The 17,936-nt window shown below is 28.9% G+C and overlaps 3 protein-coding genes and 1 long non-coding RNA gene across 5 annotated transcripts in view; 3 read left to right on the top strand and 1 right to left on the bottom strand.

Annotated features, from left to right (window-relative positions):
- LOC123306127 overlaps positions 1 to 1,919 on the top strand; it is a 34,360-nt gene extending 32,441 nt beyond the window's left edge. For both annotated transcript variants that reach the window (XM_044888013.1, XM_044888014.1), the window contains exon 5: positions 268 to 1,919. In XM_044888013.1, coding sequence (XP_044743948.1) covers positions 268 to 808 — 541 coding nt within the window. In that variant the 3' untranslated portion in view covers positions 809 to 1,919. The remainder of the gene's footprint in view (positions 1 to 267) is intronic.
- Positions 1,815 to 11,799, top strand: LOC123305505 (X-linked retinitis pigmentosa GTPase regulator-like). The gene is made up of 9 exons (XM_044887241.1): positions 1,815 to 1,875; positions 7,642 to 7,767; positions 8,860 to 9,015; positions 9,091 to 9,255; positions 9,778 to 9,936; positions 11,017 to 11,064; positions 11,191 to 11,340; positions 11,403 to 11,675; positions 11,771 to 11,799. The coding sequence occupies exons 1-9, from the start codon at positions 1,815 to 1,817 to the stop codon at positions 11,797 to 11,799; spliced, it is 1,167 nt and encodes a 388-aa protein (XP_044743176.1).
- Positions 11,800 to 11,869: 70 nt separating this feature from the next.
- LOC123306140 lies at positions 11,870 to 13,715 on the top strand. Its single transcript, XR_006536887.1, has 3 exons — positions 11,870 to 11,993; positions 13,268 to 13,480; positions 13,664 to 13,715. It is a non-coding gene; the product is annotated as an uncharacterized LOC123306140 (long non-coding RNA).
- Positions 13,716 to 15,362: 1,647 nt separating this feature from the next.
- On the bottom strand, positions 15,363 to 17,515 carry LOC123306138 (translationally-controlled tumor protein homolog). Its single transcript, XM_044888033.1, has 3 exons — positions 17,383 to 17,515; positions 16,867 to 17,125; positions 15,363 to 15,689 (listed from the first exon to the last, which is right to left on the bottom strand). The coding sequence occupies exons 1-3, from the start codon at positions 17,408 to 17,410 to the stop codon at positions 15,458 to 15,460; spliced, it is 519 nt and encodes a 172-aa protein (XP_044743968.1). The 5' UTR covers positions 17,411 to 17,515; the 3' UTR covers positions 15,363 to 15,457.
- Between the last annotated feature and the right edge of the window lie 421 nt (positions 17,516 to 17,936).

The following is a 17,936-nucleotide window of genomic DNA, read 5'->3' as shown; positions in this document are numbered from 1 at the left end:
GAGTAAAAATGCTTTTAGTTAAGACATGTATTGCAACAAACCTCACACCATTTTCTTTACTAACGGACTAGTAGTTCCCGATAAAAACAAACTGGTTTTATGCCCCATGTATTAAATCAATCAATCCCAAAATAAACTTAAATCTATGATAATGTGAATAAAGTTAATAAACAATCGCTCAACATTGTATTAAAATTGGGGAGATTTATAACAAGAAAATCCAAAACCGATTATGCAGTAATAATTTCTTTATTGTTATTTAATTAGATGGACACCAGAAAATTGTTTCAATTCCAATTATTTCATTTGTCAAAAATTACAAAACCGTCGAAAAAATAATAAACCCATACCAATGCGTAAGTACAATAATAATGGAATAAGAAACGAAAAACGTCGTAAAACGAAACCAAAAAAAATCAATAAAAATATTAACAACTACGAAATAAATAACAACGTTATCCCTGAAACACAAAATGATGTGGCGTATACAAATACCAATAGCAACGCGTACGCATACACAAAGAAACCACGTCAAATGGTCAACTTATTGAAGAGCGTATCAAGACGATGTCGAGATAGAGATGCGACAGTTTTAAAGCACATCAACTCAACATTATCTGACGATGAATGTATTGAATTCTTCATTGAACGATGGCAACGTAGACAACGAAAAGCAAGGGATAATCGTACAAAACAATTATCAAGGGGGAAAGTTAAAACTATCACACCAAAAACGTTAATTCAATATCGAAATAGTGAATTACATCCGGCACGTATTGAAGAAACTCATGACGTTTATATTCATTGAATTATAAACAACAATATGTTTCCATTGTATCCTCGCTATTATTAAACTTTTGATACTACATATTTAACGAAGAACAATAAATTAAGTTTAATATTTTTTTATGTTGCTATTTAATAACAGAAAATATAATAATATTCTCGAAGCTACGTCGATGTAATCAACTTTGTTTTCTGAATCTTAGGCTAAAAACCGGATGTAAAAATAGAGCTATTTAGTAAACAGATATAATTTTTAGGATATATAATGTTCATTGTGACTATTAAACGTTGCTACTAGTTTATAAGTTTTGGTTATTAAAATATCTTTCTAAATATATAAAATTGCTTCTGTTCATCTTCAACGTAGTTATGGGAACTCTAAAATAGTTTGTTTTATATGGTAAGTTAGTGGTTGACCTGCGCAAGTTAAGGCATTTAATTAGTATGAAGATAAAGAAATAAGAAGTTCCCATCTGCCACATTTATCGCAATGAAGTGAAACCGAGATTGAGCATCCCCCAGCAAATGAATGAAGTTTTGGTAAAATAATTATAATAAGCTCTAATAGTCTCAATGATTATTGTACATTTTGAAAATTTTCTTTTTTACTAATTGATTATTTACAAAATACAAAGTCTCTTACCGAGGATTTATAAATTCTACTCAAAAAATAAACTGGTCACATCTTACTATGGTTTAATTCTAAGTCAGAATTGTAGAAAAATAACAGCTCGTAAAAGAGTGGAGCGCATTTATAAAAAGAAGAATTTTGCAGTATAACGTATCTACCTATCTATATTTTTTACCTTTTACTCGCTTTTTTCCCTACTTTTCCTGAAAATAGATATCATCCTGTTTGGTACAAAACAGTTCCATTTTTTTTACAGTCAGCTCTCTGACTATTAGGAATATTAGACTTCCGTTGTAGACTTTTTGTATATTTTTATTACTATTTTAATCTGTCATTTTTGCAATAATATTTATAATACCTAATAAACTACAAACCCATGCTAAAATTTTCGGGTGAAATGACTCACCAGGAAGCACCATGGCATTTAAGTACCATGGCATCAATTTTGCGCGGTACAGGTGAGTACCGGTGAGAATATGAATGTCACATCCCGCCACTACTAACTATGCATAAGTATGTATTCGAAGCGAATTACATAAATGTCGTACAGAAATAAATCACGTAAGACTTCCAAAACCGAAGTTACCGGGTTCATTTCTGTATGGCATATATAAAATTCGCTTCGAATAATTATGCAGAGTTAGTATCCAGCAACGCCGTACATATTTGCTGGTGCAGGGGTGAGACACCAAGGAGTTTGATCAAACGTCAGTCGACAGTCATATTCTCGCCTGTACCGCGCAAAACTGATGCCATGGTGCTTAAACTCACTTTTACATACAAGAGCATCTTTTTCAACATGAACAGGGTAAGTCATTTCACCCGGAACATTTTAGCATGGGCTTGTATAGTCTATAAACACATAGTATTAGTACTTAAAAAATGAGTATTACCGAATGAATTATTGGATTTTTAAAGAATTTAAATAATCTTTAGCTTACGTCTATGTCTCCTTGTCCATATACTCAAAATTGCTAGCTAAGCTTTTTCTTTAACAGCCAAGGAAGATAAAAGTAGGTATAGATATAAAGAATAACTTTCATATCCCAATAACTAAGATCACTTACTTTACTTTCTTGAATTTTGATAGTACAGTAGAGTCTTGATATGGATATCTAGAATTGTATGAGAAAATTCACAATAAATAAAATGCAGCATTGCAAAAACAGTATTGGAATGTATGTATTTAAGCGAGACTGTACACACAGCATTAAACACTTGTTATTGTGATGCTTTTGTATTTTTAGAATCATATAACAGCGGGCAAGTTTAATTATCGAGACTCTACTGTAATACTTAAATAATAATCGATGCTGACAAAATAAAAAAATTTTGTGTGTAAATATAACAATTTAATATGCCAATTTAATTGAAACTTACACTTCAACAATTTTAAAATACAAATATATCGCAGAACATTGTATATAATTATGCTTTACGATTCTTTATTGTTGTCACTATGATGTACTGCTCAGGTAACTGCGATTAATAAAGAAACGCAAGCTGTATCATTTGTAAACAACTGAAAATATCAAATATAAAAGGGATAAGATCAGATAAACTCTAAATGGGCTGTTAAAAACACAATTAACACCTATTATTGTTCTATGGTGTGTCAGTTGCTTCAATATAAAAAACGGATATTTTCTCAATAAACCATCGCACAATATGATTTTATATTGTATGTATTGTAAAATTTGAAAATATTCACGAATAATTGTCAATAAATCGACGCCCGTTTATAGCTTTCCATCTGACCGTATCCTAAACATAAAGTACCTAATAAAAATTTTGTAAAACATAGAAAATGTTTTTTATTTGTATTCCTCGCTCCCTAAATTTAACCAAAATCGATAATTCACAAATCCCAGAATCGACAAAATAAAAAATCTTTTTGTGAGATTTAAGTCAAAGCTTGATTAAAAAGTCGAATTCATTTTCGATTAAAACGTTAATACAATGAAATAATTTATACTTTCCTGCAATTACAAGAAAAATAAGAAATTAACTTCACAAAACTTTCTTTTTCACAAGTCTTTTCCAACTTTTTTCAATGATCTAACGCACAGAAGCTAAAATTACTTCTGGTTAAAAATGTTAAAATAAAAGATACATAGGTATATTCCAGATTTTAATTTAAATCGTGAAGGATCATTTATTTCCGCTTTTTGTTGTTGTATCTTTTTTATTATAAAATATAGATAGAGATAGAAGCGTTAATTTATTTAGAACTGAGATTGCTCTTTTTCAATTTTGAGTACGTTTGAGAATGAAGAAATTAATGCCATTTCAAAAGAAGTTAACTCTAAAATGATTTATTCATAAGAAAGTAGAATAAGTAGATAAAATAAAGTCTATAAATAAAAAGTAAAGAATGGGTAGAAAATGATAGAAAATATTATTTGTACAAGTTTTGCCTGACCACCGGTGAGTAAGTATTTAGGTAGGTAAGTATTATTAATTGTACATAGTATCCGTAGAGTATTATATTTAATCAACAGGATGTTCGGTCTATCCTCTTTCAGGGTATTCGATTTAATTATTCGAATAGTATGTAACTTCAGTGTTTATAAAAAAACAAAAGTTGCTTTTAAAAATTTATTGCCCTTTTTTTCTATGATCAAGTAGGTAAAAAATTTTATTTCCGGCATATTTCAGTTAGTTTTAGGGCTAAGGACTGTTAATAAAACCCATTTTGAAGGTCCTAATCTTTCCATTTTTGTTTTCGAAAAAATTGTATAAGTTTTATTTTTTTATTCAACGAAAAATTGTTTAAATGTTACTAGGATAAGCTGCTTTGCATGTTTCGATATGAACAAAGCACTCATTTTGGCCAATTTTTATGTTAAAAATTTATATAACTTGACAAAAACGAAAATTTTGCAGAATTAGTTCACCATTATTGGTGAAAATTGATGTTTTAGGTAGACTACCGCGTAATTACCTACACATGTAAATCACAGGGTAACTCTACTTGTAAAACTAATTTTACATTCCGCTAACAGTCGACTATTCCTCTAGCCGATATCTTATAACTACATATATTTAAAAATTAATCATGTTAAGTTATTCCAGAAATCCCATATTCATTTTGACACGCCACCTTCAAAATGAGTTCTTATATGCGTACAGAAAGTAATTCATGTCAGTTTTGAGCGCGAATTTGGAGGTACTTGACTTTTTAAACTAACATTCGCTGTTACGCCAGCGACGCAAAGTACGAAAACCGCATTTAAAAAATGCTAAAATTAATAAGCAATTTGGTGCTTATTAAGTGCTAAACGGTCAGGATTGTGAAATTGCCTAATTAATAAACGAAAGCCTCGAATTTCGCAAAACAGTGGATCTAAAAATAAAATCTCTCTAAAACTGGGGCGAATGCTTAACCAGGTATAAACTAAGCGTGGTAATTAAGTGATAATTAGGTGCTTCCAAAAAATTAAGATGAAAATGAACATACCTAAAAACTTTGCGGAAAAAAACTTTGAATATTGAGTTGCGGTGTAAGTTACAGAGCATTTAATTTCTGACTTGGATACCTAATTAGAACCTAAAAAGTAGGTACCTTATTTTGGCATTTTTTAAATGCGATTTCCGTACTTTGCGTCGTTGGCGTAACAGAGCTGAACCTTAATACTGTACGATATTTTTAATATTTTGTATGTACATCGACCTAGTTTTCCATAATTAAAACTTCAAATAAATACCGTTCAAATAATTTAAAGTAAAATCTGCTCAGAACTGTTGAATTTACGTGAATAAGAAACAATAAATCAAAAAATAGATTTATTTACTGAACTCTGAATGATTTATGTTGATATCATAAATCGGGAGAAATTACACGATTTCTGGAATCTCCCAATCAAATCTGGAGAGGCGGAAACCGTAATACATGGTATACAGGGAAATAAAATAATTTAATTAAACAAATTCGAAACTTTATGGTTCATAGAATAATAAAACTATTATTTTTATTATAAAATTAATTAAATCAAAAAGAGACAATATAGTTATAATACAATAGATATTTTGTAACTATAGCAACAATATGAATACAAAACCGTTTTCTTTGAACAGAACTATCTTTTATGCAGTTTTGAAATAAAACAATTAGTATTCTAAGGTTAGTCATCACTTATATTGGAAATAAGTTATCAAACAAGAGTGCTTTTCAACAATAAAAGCGCTATTTATTTCTACAAATTAAGGCTATGTTAAAAATAGTGATTATAGATGAAAGTTTTTTGTGAAGTGAATCATGTTTTTAAAAAAGAACAATTCTAAATTGAAATTAATAAATAGTAAATTAAATATCATATTCAACTAAACTTATAAATACAAATTATATAAGATGGAGGATATCGGAATACCAGGTATATACGTTAGCTTTACTTATAAGTTGATGTAACTGGAGGAAAGTAGTGGGGGTCATTTTAGGGTACCTACTGGAAAAAAATATATTTTATGGCTGTAATGGAAAAAGATAAGAAGTCACGACATATTTTTTCTCAAACTATTCTAGACATGAACTTACATCTGACTGATAAATTCTGTTGTTTGCATTTTTTTTTTAGTACATGTATTTACATTCTTTTATATAATTTTAACATTCCGAAGATGTATGATTTATTTTCATACTTGGTTTATAAAAATTTTTAAAAATTAGTATCCTACGGATAAAGAAAAAATGCTTTTGTTGAAATGTGGACTAAAAAGTAATAATTTTTAAACTCAAATTAAATTCAAATACCTATTTTGTACTTTTATTTAAAAATAATAATAATTTATCAGCGCTTCCACCAAATATATATTATTAGCACAAATGTCTGCCTGTTACCTCCACCATATCTCAAAATTTTATTTTGTTTAGGTACGAAAGCTGGCAAAGTTTTCGAGGGTTAATTTTAAAGCACTTGAATTTTGTGTTAGATAACGCGGGATGCGCATGAATGAAGACCGATTTTTCATGTCATTTTGACATATTTTCACCTAAAGAGAAAGGTTGCATATTAGTAAATGTAGTATACATAAGCGCTCTTAGGTGCCAAACGTACTTTATTCTAACATAATTTCAATAAGAGAAGTATTAAAATTCAGCCGTTTTTAAATCAACTTGGTTTTGCCAGCTATTATGCTGTTTGAAATTGTTGACCTTTTTTATAATATGTGGTATACTGCCCAGTGGTACCGTGTTTGTAATTTAAGTTTCGAATCACATTTCACCAGATTTCAAACGCATAGTAAAAATTTGGACGATCCAATTGTTCAAACGAATACGCAGGCCGAATCTCGTCAATTTATTTAGATGAGCATAATGAAAACACGAATTACTTACTGACTCACTGTTTTAGTGTGAGAGGGTACTTGAGCATAATGGTTTATGGTACCGTTGTCTTGAAAACAGAATAGTCATTTGGGGTAACTGAGCGCATTGGGTAAATGTGCGCATCACGAATATCTCCAGAATAAAGAGTAGTAGAGGGGATTCATTTGAGTGAAACAAAGGCGCTGCAGCTGGAATGGCGAATTAGATTTGACATGACACTGGCTATTTGATTTGTATGACGTTTTGTTAACATTTTATTCGCAATAAATTAAATTTACTAGTTCTATTGGTAAATTTTGTCATTTTGGCAAATCTTGTCACGTCCACGTTTCAGATCCGATTCTGAGTCGTGTTTTCATTGATAATGAGCATATTTTTATACTCATTATCATTATTTGTGAGAAATAATATTGAGGCTACGTGTCTATTGCCTGAGACAGTATATCATAATCATTAATTTGTAATTTAGGTAACGGGTGAAAGTGTGTTCCGGTAAGTGTGCGCATGCGTATACTTACTCCCATGCACAATATTTTATTAAAAGAGTAGGAACATTTCGAAGAAAAAATGTAAACAAAAAAACAATGTTTTGCAATTGTTTATATGCATCACTATAAGGATTACTTTTACTTACCTTCGCACGGTTACCCGCAATACGCGACAAGTGAACGGATTTCGAATTTCTCTCTTTAATTCTTTGTAGCAAAAAGATATACTTTTATTTTATTTTATTAATTTTCTGTTTTCATTTATAGAGAAATCAATTATTTATCTAAAGAATATATTATCTTTAGCTTTAATATTTTAAATAGGGTTTGAAAGGGAAAAGTGCGACCAGTTAGTTAATTCATAATAATAGTTAAGGATGAATATTAATTAAAAGTAATATGAATTTCAGATAGTGGAGCTGTATATACTTTTGGAAAAACGCGTTTTGCTGATAACAAACCTAGTCAATTTTTTATAAAAAATGATCCAATAATTGATATTGCTTGTGGTGACGAATTTACGATAGTCTTATGCCGTAAGTTTTGATTGTAAAATAAAATAAAAAGCACCCTTCAATTCCACTGACTTTTATTTATTTCCTCTGACAAAAAAGGCGTCCATTCCCTTATTATAATATCTTCAGCAAGAGCAGATTCAGAAAAATTTCTGGAATGGACAACATGAACTTTTTATGAGCAATATTTGAATAATTGATAATTCCATATTTTTCATTTTCTTACTTTTTAATTTGTTTCATTGCCTACTTTTACTGTAACTTCTGTTTACTTTCACCGGGATATCACCCATCGTTTATGATTTTAGTCTGTATCTCTGAAACAACTCAACCTTATCGACAAGTGAACTATCAAATTTATATTTTTGGGTAAAAAATAACTCCCAAAAATGATTTTTATCCAAATCGGAATAAAAAAAATATACTTGCTATTTTTTTTTTCTACATTTTTAAGGGAAAAAATTTTATTCAAAAATACAAAAATCGTGTTTATTTAATTATTAAGCAGTTTTATTTCCCGGGTGAGTAGTTTTTGAGATATACCTAGAAAAATATCTATTTAGTCGCCAAATTAGCTAAATTTGTATGATTTTTGAGCCCTAATTATCCAAAATAATTCAAAGGCCCAAAAATCTGGTTGATTGTTTTGAATTTTTCCTATTTTTGCAATTTTTTTAAGGAGTAGAAATATTTCTCTTTGAAATAATCGAGAAATCGAAAAAAAATTTGGAATTATTATCAATTATGCCTACGGGAGGCAAGTTATTTACTGATTACGTAAAATAGTTGATTTTCTAACTTTTAGGAGTGAGGAATAAATTAAAATATTTCACAAAATGCATCACTTTCCTCTTGTCGAAATACAAGCTACATATGTCAACATAAGTTTTTAATTTCCATCGGATTGTAAACGGGTTACCAAAAATTACTTCAACTAGCGCTAACTCAATACCTTATAAACGACAATCAAGTCATTGAGTTATGCTTAGTTGATCTGGGTCGAATTAGCATGGATTGGGGGGTTTTTTGGCCATTTTTTGGAAGATAATTTACAATTTTATTTGTAATTAGTTTACAATCTGACAGAAATTACAATATTATTTCGGTTTTCAGAAAATGGCCGATTATTTTCATTCGGAAGTAATGAATATGGTCAACTGGGACTTGGTCACAAAAAAACAGTAAATAGGCCAAGCTGTATAAAGACACTAAAACCATTTAAGGTGAAGCTAATCGCTTGTGGTAGATCACATTCAATTGCCGTAAATGGTATTTATTTATTGTATGTAAATGAAAAATAGTTATAATATTAATAACGGATTGTTTTTTATCGTATTTATTCAGAATACAATCACATTTATACATTTGGAAATAATTCTGATGGACAATTAGGTCAGAGTAATACAATTGATAAAGATATTCCAACAAAAATTGAAGATTCACCAACCAAGTCAAACGGCAAAATTATACAGGTATCAGCCGGATCTAATCACAGTGCTGTTTTAACAGGTACTATGTTTAATAAACGCATGCGGCTATATCCAATGGTGAATTCATACCAGATCGACACGCGATTACCGACAGAACTATAATTCAATGAACAGTAATTTAGTAATATTAATGATTGAATTGATTGAAATATCTATGGTTCCATCATAAAATCATAAAGTTCATTAGAAAAATAAATCGCTAGTCTCGTGTCGTCCATTTGTTTCGTATGCATTTAACATCAGTGTTTTCAAACTATCTGGATATGTGATTTATCTAAAGACCATCCCCAACAATTCGCAAAAACGGAGAAACCCAGGATTTGCTAGAGGATTGAAAATTATGATCTTAGTTTAACGATTTTTTTTATCAAAAGAAATCATCGGAGATATTCTGATAAATAATCCAGTTTCTGCACACAAACGTACACGCTTTTACATAAACCTTAACTTTAAGCTTGGTTCGCCAATGGTTCGACTAGCCTACTAACTGATATGACGAAAATTTAAATATTTTTAATATTTACTTTTATAAATATTTTAGAAAAGGGGCGGCTCTATATTTGGGGCTCAAATACAGAAGGTCAATTAGGTTTAAGCATAGATACAAAAGTGGAAAAAATAACAGCACCAACAATGGTAGCAGTTCCTGAAAAAATAATTCATATTTCCTGTGGATATTACCATAGCGGTTTTGTTACAGGTATAAATTTTTTTTTAAAAGGTAATTTATTCATAAACGAATACAGGATCATAAATTTCAAGAAAGGATACTTTTGACATTAACCATATCCCTTTAATAAAATAAAAATCAGGGACCCATAAAATAATTTTAAAAAAAGTATTTTAATAAATACTAAAATAAAACAAACTTTTAAAAATTCTTTAAATAAATACGAATATTTTTTTTTTTTAAATTCTAATCAGCGTCGCGATCAGGTGGCTTTTATTTAAGGTCCTTAGAATAGTTTAGGTGAAAGAGTAAACATTTTTTCTATTAAAAAAAAAATTATTATTAAGTATTTAAAATTATTGAGTATTAGTAAGTATTTCCAATTCCTATGCTGAAACTACAGTAAAACTCGCTTTTCGACAGAATTTAAATAATTTTTTTCACAGGCTGAGAGTAGGACTTATTATTAAATCCCAGTTTCAGAAAATTAATATCTCGAAAACAAAACATTTTTTTTATTCTAAAAAAATAGTTTAAAAAAACTTTGGAGCTGATTATCTACCATAACGACCGCGACGACTCGCGATCTAAACGACCAAAAGTTCTGCAACTTGGGGATTTCGCAGCTATCATTATTCTGGGCTGTGAAAAAAATAGGCCAAATCTGTCGACAAGTGCTTTTATGCTGGAAACATTAGAAGATATAGGACAAAAGTAATGGTAACATTTTGATGAATAGATAGCCCCATTTGAGCTACATCCTATACTGTTGCTATTTCATATCAAACTATGTTCATTTTGGCTCTTGACGCTTAAATAGTTATAAAGAGAAAAAAATCATCTATAGTTTCCGATCAAAAAAACGAATTTGCAATTCTATAGGATTTCGCATCATTTTTTGCCTTTAATTTGATTTTTTTTACAGTTAATATTTTTATATTCTGCATTTTACAACTTCATATTTTTTTCTTTCCATCATTCTGTCCCTACCTGGCTGGGGGACGTCCTTGTTTAGCTACTTTAAAATTTTATTTCGTAATTCAAGATATCAAATTGATTATCTTTGATAATTTCACACTTTTGATTTTATAATATATAAAATGTTTGCAGAAAATGGAAATGCATATACTTTTGGAGAAAATGAAAATGGAAAATTGGGTTTGAATGTGCCCGATAAATATGTTACGAAACCGACATTATTAACAAATGATAATTTTAAATTGAAGAAAATTTTTTGTGGTGGTCATCATACTTTTTTTATTTCCCACGACGAAAACTTGTATTCTTGTGGATTAAATGAAAATGGTCAGTTAGGCATTGGTGATGAAAATATAAAAGTTGTGTCAGAACCAGTTATAATAAACAAAAATATTTTTGAAAATTCGGATATAATGAATGTTTCTTGTGGAGAACGACACACTGCTTTTGTTACAAGTAAGTATCAAGTATCAGTCTCTCTGACAATATTTCCAAACTGTGGAATTATAAATTTCTAGAAACTGGAAAATTATTTACGTGCGGTGATTCTAAATATGGAAAATTGTGTAATCTAAGTGAAACAAATGATTCTGAATTTTCACCTAAATTAGTATCCCAATTCGAAAATGTGAAAGTTTGTGGTGTTTCTTGTGGAGGATGCCATACAATAGTTTCAATTCAAAAAAATAATTTTCAACTAAAACTTGACAACATTCCATCTAAGTTACCAGCATTGCCTCCAATGTCAAAAAAGATTGAAATACCAAATATTGAAGACAATTTTACCAATGGTAAATCCATAAGTAATGAAAATTCTATCGACATAAAAAATGGATTAATCAAAGATAATCAAGAGATCAAAAATAGTTTGATAAAAAATTACCAGGAGGTGAAGAATGGTTTATTGAAAGATAATAACAATGTAACGAAACTGACTGAAAAATATATAATAGACGATAAGAAAATACTTGAAGATGATTCACAAAAAGAATTTGAATATAATGAAGAATGTATAAAAAATGAATTCGAATCCAATACAAGTCATGATACATCTTTTCAAGAAGCAATTACTGAATCAAAAGTTGAAGAAAGCAGTTCAAATAAAACTGGTAAAAAATTTTGGCATAACATTTTGGAGAAAATATATCCTCGAAATGCACACATAAATTTATTTTCATTTTGTCTTTAAGACATCAAGGCTGATCGATCACTCCTTAGCCTGACATCTAAATGTAAGACTTCTTGTAAGACTCTTATACTTGAATTCTACTATACTATCTAAATGTAAGACTCTTATTCTTGAAAAAAGTTTTCAAAAGAGAGCTATATAGTAGCTTAGGTATAAAAGCTAGCCTACATTTTTTAAACGCATTTGCACCATCTTACAAAGTTGTGCGGGTGTAGTCCATCCTTAGGTATTCTAACAGCACGGTGCAATAAATTTATACCAACTTAAAATTGATGAAATGTCTCTTTAACACTCTTTAGCACTATCGACTTCAATCCGACACTCAACAAAAAGGCGTGTTAAACACTTTGGAAATGTCAAAGATTCGTAACTGAAATATGGCAGCTCATCCAATATCACCCTTGTCCATAGTTTTTAGATAATAAAGCACTACGTAAATCAATATACATTTTTGTACCCTGAATATATGTAATACATATCAAGGTATACTAAGTTTAGTCCCAAGTTTGTAACGCTTAAAAATATTGATGCTACGAACCCGTCCGTCTGTCAACACGATAACTCAAAAACGAAGAGATTTCAAGTTGAAATTTTTAGAGCGTGCTTAGGACGTAAAAAGTAAGGTCGAGTTTCTAAATGACCAACATAGATCAAGGCCTTGGATCTGTAGGAACCATCTTGTACACCGTTAGAAATAGAACAAAAGTTTATATATAAAAAATGTTCCTTATACAAAAATTAACAACTTTTGTGTTAAGCATTTTCTCATAATATATTTTACCCGTGAAGACGTAAATTAGCTTAGAAACATTATATAGTATGTATATATAGGTACCTATTGTTTATATTTTAAATCTATACGTTACATATATTATGTATGTGTTTGTTTGTTTATCTTTCTTTACTTACATAACATAAAAAAATTAACGAATGCGTAATCAACACTGTCTATACACAGTATTTCAACTATTAATTCAGTCAATGGTTTGGGTTTTACTTGTTCAATAAATTTTCAGAAACGAAAGAACATTTATAAAAATAAAAAGGTCTCTTGAGAACGATCAGTAATTTGTAAATTTGTAATTTACCAATTTATAGGATGTATATAATTTGTTAATTTTCCCTTTGTGCAATAATACCGTTAATAGACGCAACTGACACGCAGATTATGTAAAATATTAATCATAATTCTAGATTCTGGATCAGGATCAGGATCAACCAGCACTTATGGTGAAACTAACAGTGATGACACGAAATCTCAAGAACAAATATTCGATATTGAGAATGTCGATGAAATAGACAAAACGGATAAATCTGCAAAAACATCGCAAAATAAAGTCACAAAGTTTTTATGTTCATTTAAAAGAAAATCTTTGCCTTTTACGAATAAAATTTCGAGTTCGAAAGGTATTATTTAAATTCTATACAATAGTTTACTGACTGTTTAGTAGATAATACACGCATGTAATACAATTTAAAACTTTTGAGGCTTTTATTGAACATCCATACGTGCAACGTGTATTTTCTGCACTATGTAGCCTCAATACTGTGTTTTAATTTTAAAGAAATTAATTTTCTAATTTTTTTTAGATACTGTTATTGTTAAAACTGAAAACGAACAAATGAAATGTAATAACGAAACAAAATCAAAAACTTGTTCTGTACTATAGCTGGCATAGCAAATAAAATAAATTGATTTCAAAAGATTGTTTTTTACGTTAACACTATACAAGAAGTTCTTGTAATATATTGTAATTTATTTAGCCAATAAAATTATACAAAACAAAAAATTACTGAATTGTTTTTAAATCGTTTAAAAATGTGCAGCAAAATACTATTGGATGCCATTCTATTGATCGTGTAGAAAATTTGATGAATGAGCGTATTACCATCAGCCATCACGTTTTTCACAATATCACAACATTAAGGCATGCGATTTTGACTCTAAGACTATAATTTTTAAAATACTCAACTCACTACATAGCAAAAGCTTACCTTAAATAATTCTCAGTTTCTTCTACATATAGCTCTAACGATTTTCACTCCATCGCTTTATATGACACTCTTTATTTTGCAATGATCCTGCTATCTATTGACATTTACTAGCACATCTATTTAGTTTAATTTAATTGCGTATGGTCAAAGAACTAATTTAGTAAAAATTCGGCACTTAGGTACTTCACACAGATAAAATTTATTGTATGCTATAGGCTAGAAGCCGTAGAAGAGAACTGGTAGGGTGCAACTAAATTCTGTTCGTTTTTTCTTTAAAATGTACTTATATTTTCGCCTAAAATAATAACTATTCAAAGTTTAATAGCTTAACTTTCTACTACTTGATAATTAAGAGAAATGGTAGTTTTTTTCTGTATTTGACATTAAGAGTCTTCTCGATATTTATCTATCGTCCTACACGGTTAGTTTGTTGAGTATTTTTGGAGTGATTTGATGTTATCCGAAATCAAAATAATGCTAATGTCATCAATATTTATAAATTGAAAGATATATTCGAGAACATCTAAAGCTTCAGACAATACTAATAAGAACTTCTGTAACATACTTCATTTACTAAAACTTTTGACATCATTTGTTAACGATTCTAATGTATACTCAATGTCAGAAAAAATGCTCGTTTTAAAACATTCTAAGTGTTACTATTATAACATATCATATGATGAGTACGCTTAGAATGTTTTAACTGTGGCATTTTTTCTGACAGTGAGTATACGGTATCCTAAAAAAGCTTTAATAATTGAACATGATTTTACTTACCAGTGACGAAGTTCTGCTAAACCTTATTCTTAGGACGTCATTTCAACTATTATTATACCATTCAACACTTCTTGGTAAATGCAGTCATTTTCGATTAAATCAACAACCAAAATTTACTAAATTGTACTAAACTATTTATTTATAAAACTTAAAAAAGTCCTAATTTCCTGGTTGAAGATCACTTGTGTTTGTGATTAGTTTTTTTTTTTTTTTGATTAAATAACGAAACAGAATCAGTATAACAAATGTATTTTTATTTATTTCCTCTAGGATATTTTTAGAGTGTAAAACTGAGTTTTTTGTTTTTGTAAATCAGACATAACATTCAGTTTGCTTAAAAGAGCAGGTTTTGAACATTTTCCACATTACTTAAAAACATCCAGTATAAATATAAATTAGTTATATAATATAATATCACTTTTTTGGAAACAAAATAACCAATAAAAAAAATTGAGTTTAAAAATTATTGAAATAAAATGTTTTTATGTAAAAAAACAAAAAGCAAAATTTTATTATTTGAAATAATTTTGATTTAGTCCAAATGATAAATATATTGTTCAAGGTGTTATGTTTGAAAATTTGTTTCAATACAATATGTTGCACAATTGTGAACTAGAATTTTTCTTCTAATAATCCATGTTTAAAGAACATTAGAACGGGGACTGATTCACCATTTATTTCACGATATTCCATTAAGCCTACCATACCATCAATATCCATACTTTCACCAGTGAAGAATTGAAGTTCTTTAAATCGGCCTAAGATGTCCTTCATTACTTTATTCATATTGTTTTTGAAAATGGCAACTTGATCAGGTTGATCTTCTTCTAATTTGGCTACTAACCTAATAAATTAAAATTTAATTGTTAGTATTTTGATTATTAACAAGTAATCTTATTATTATAAAGCAAAAAATAATTCTAATTAAATAATGAATGCTTGAATTATCAAATGATCACTTCTTCTTTTAGAAAAAAAATGGTTCCTTTTTTTTAAATCAAAAGAAAAAAGATCGTAATTATACCATGCATATATGTAACGCTTAAAAATATTTATTTTGGTAAAGGTGTTCATAATATCACCTAATTAGTCCATTTCCGGTTGTCTGTCTGTCTGTCGTCTGTCTGTCTGTCATACTCAAAAACGAAAAGAGATATCAAGCTGAAAAAAAAGCTTTTATAGCGTACTGAGGGCGTAAAAAGTGAGGTCAAATTCGTAAATGAGCAACTTAGGTCAATTGGGCCTTGGGTCCGTAGACCCATCTTGTAAACCGTTAGAGATAGAAGAAAAGTTTAAATGTAAAAAATATTCCTTATAAAAAAATAACCAACTTTTGTTTGAAACATTTTTTCGTAAATATCACTGTTTACCCGTGAGGACGTAAATTGTACAGTATGTAATTATGGGAATATCAGTTATGTATGTGTGACATGTATGTATGTATAATGTGACAGAGTAATCAACACTGTCTATACATGGTATTTCAACAATTAACTCGGTCAATTATTTGTTTTCACTTGTTTTAATTAATTATTTCTGAATACACAAAACTGCACTATTTATTAACAATACTAAAAATTAACATTTTTATCTTTACTTTGCTTTAATGATCGAATAACCTCATTGATAATTTGACGTATGAAAAAAAATATCTTATTTAAACTTTTTAACTCTTCACAAGCTTTCCTGTAAAAGGTAATGATTTGTCATGTTTTACGTTTGTCAATTTATGCTTGTTATATTTTTTAACTAGGTATTAAAAAATTAACGGATCAAAAAAAATAAATTCGAATTTTTGCGATGTTTATATGAGGACAATTAAAGATATTTTATCATCATTTATACTAGGATTATTGATTTTTATGTGCGTCTCAAATTTATGACTCATTTTAATGATTTTTAAAATGTGTATTTATCTATTGAGAAAAATTAATATTGCATGAATTGCACCGTATTGTATATTATAACTACAACATGGTATTAGTACATGCTAAATTAATAAAAAAAAGGATAACACTTACTTTTTCATATAATCCTTGAGATAGGCAGTGTAGGATTTCTTATCGTTAAAGGCGTATGTTTCACAAAGTCTATGGTTAAGAACTACATCGACTCCAGATTCGACAGCTTCATCACAATCTTCGGAAGCTTCTTCTGCTGATGGATTGAAACCTTCAATAGTAACATCTCCTTGTTTTCTTTGAATTAATTTACCGTATACTTCATATACTACATCATCTACTAATTTCATTTTAAATGAATCTGAGAACATTTCATCACCTGGAAATTAAAGTATTATTTATCAATATATATTACACAAATAAATAAATTACCCATACATTTTTATAGAAATTAACCTAAAAATTAGGTTTAAATTGACTGTGCAAAAAACTACAATACGTTGACCTTTTATCATGGCATCTTGAAAATAGAACTCAAACACTATTTGTAATCAATCGACAATATCGGTTTTATTATGTATATGGCAAAAATATATATTGCAAATTAGACTACACAATTAAATAAAGTTTACGTACCAGTAAAAATATCCTTGTAAATTCTCATTTTGATGGATGGATAAGATTTAACTAATCTTAAAATTTATAAACACAACCTTTCGGTTTGACGGATGAACAGGAAAAGAACGATTTGTAAAAGAACTCTTTTCTGCGCAATGTCTTTTTTCAATGAAAGGCGCGAGTCTAGAATATATGATTTTTGTAATATTTAATAAAATTAAAATATAATTTTGTAAACAGTATGTCTTCAATAATATATGATTAAATAATATTATAATTTAATCAAATTATGAAAAATTCTTATAATTTCTCTATATTTATGTTGGAAAGCTATTTTCAATTACAATAATGACATTTCAGTTGAGTACTAGGGATATTTGTTTGAGCGCAATTTTTGAAAAAATTTGAATTTCCAAATTATTCAGTATATTCAGGAAATAAAATATTACAGGTGAAATTTATAAAATTTAAAAAAAGCTCCGACAAATTTTTCGGATACGGAATCTCAAGCTCGGACTTGAAACAACTAAGAACACTCTCCATCGATAGTATAAACGGCGTCTTGATGAGAT

This window comes from Chrysoperla carnea, chromosome 1 (assembly GCF_905475395.1).
Source record: "Chrysoperla carnea chromosome 1, inChrCarn1.1, whole genome shotgun sequence".
NCBI lineage: Eukaryota > Metazoa > Arthropoda > Insecta > Neuroptera > Chrysopidae > Chrysoperla > Chrysoperla carnea.
The sequence above is the reverse complement of the archived record's forward strand: the minus strand, read 5'-3'. Positions and strand labels throughout refer to the sequence as shown.

Excerpts from the sequence above, each read along its gene's own strand:
- LOC123305505 (XM_044887241.1), top strand. The coding sequence starts at position 1,815 with ATGACTCACCAGGAAGCACCATGGCATTTAAGTACCATGGCATCAATT. Across the intron at positions 1,876-7,641 it reads ATCAATTTTGCGCGGTACAG|ATAGTGGAGCTGTATATACT; the intron begins GTGAGTACCGGT and ends TATGAATTTCAG. Across the intron at positions 9,937-11,016 it reads CCATAGCGGTTTTGTTACAG|AAAATGGAAATGCATATACT; the intron begins GTATAAATTTTT and ends AAATGTTTGCAG.
- LOC123306138 (XM_044888033.1), bottom strand. The coding sequence starts at position 17,410 with ATGAGAATTTACAAGGATATTTTTACTG. Across the intron at positions 17,126-17,382 it reads TTACAAGGATATTTTTACTG|GTGATGAAATGTTCTCAGAT; the intron begins GTACGTAAACTT and ends TTTAATTTCCAG. Across the intron at positions 15,690-16,866 it reads CTCAAGGATTATATGAAAAA|GTTAGTAGCCAAATTAGAAG; the intron begins GTAAGTGTTATC and ends TTAATTTATTAG.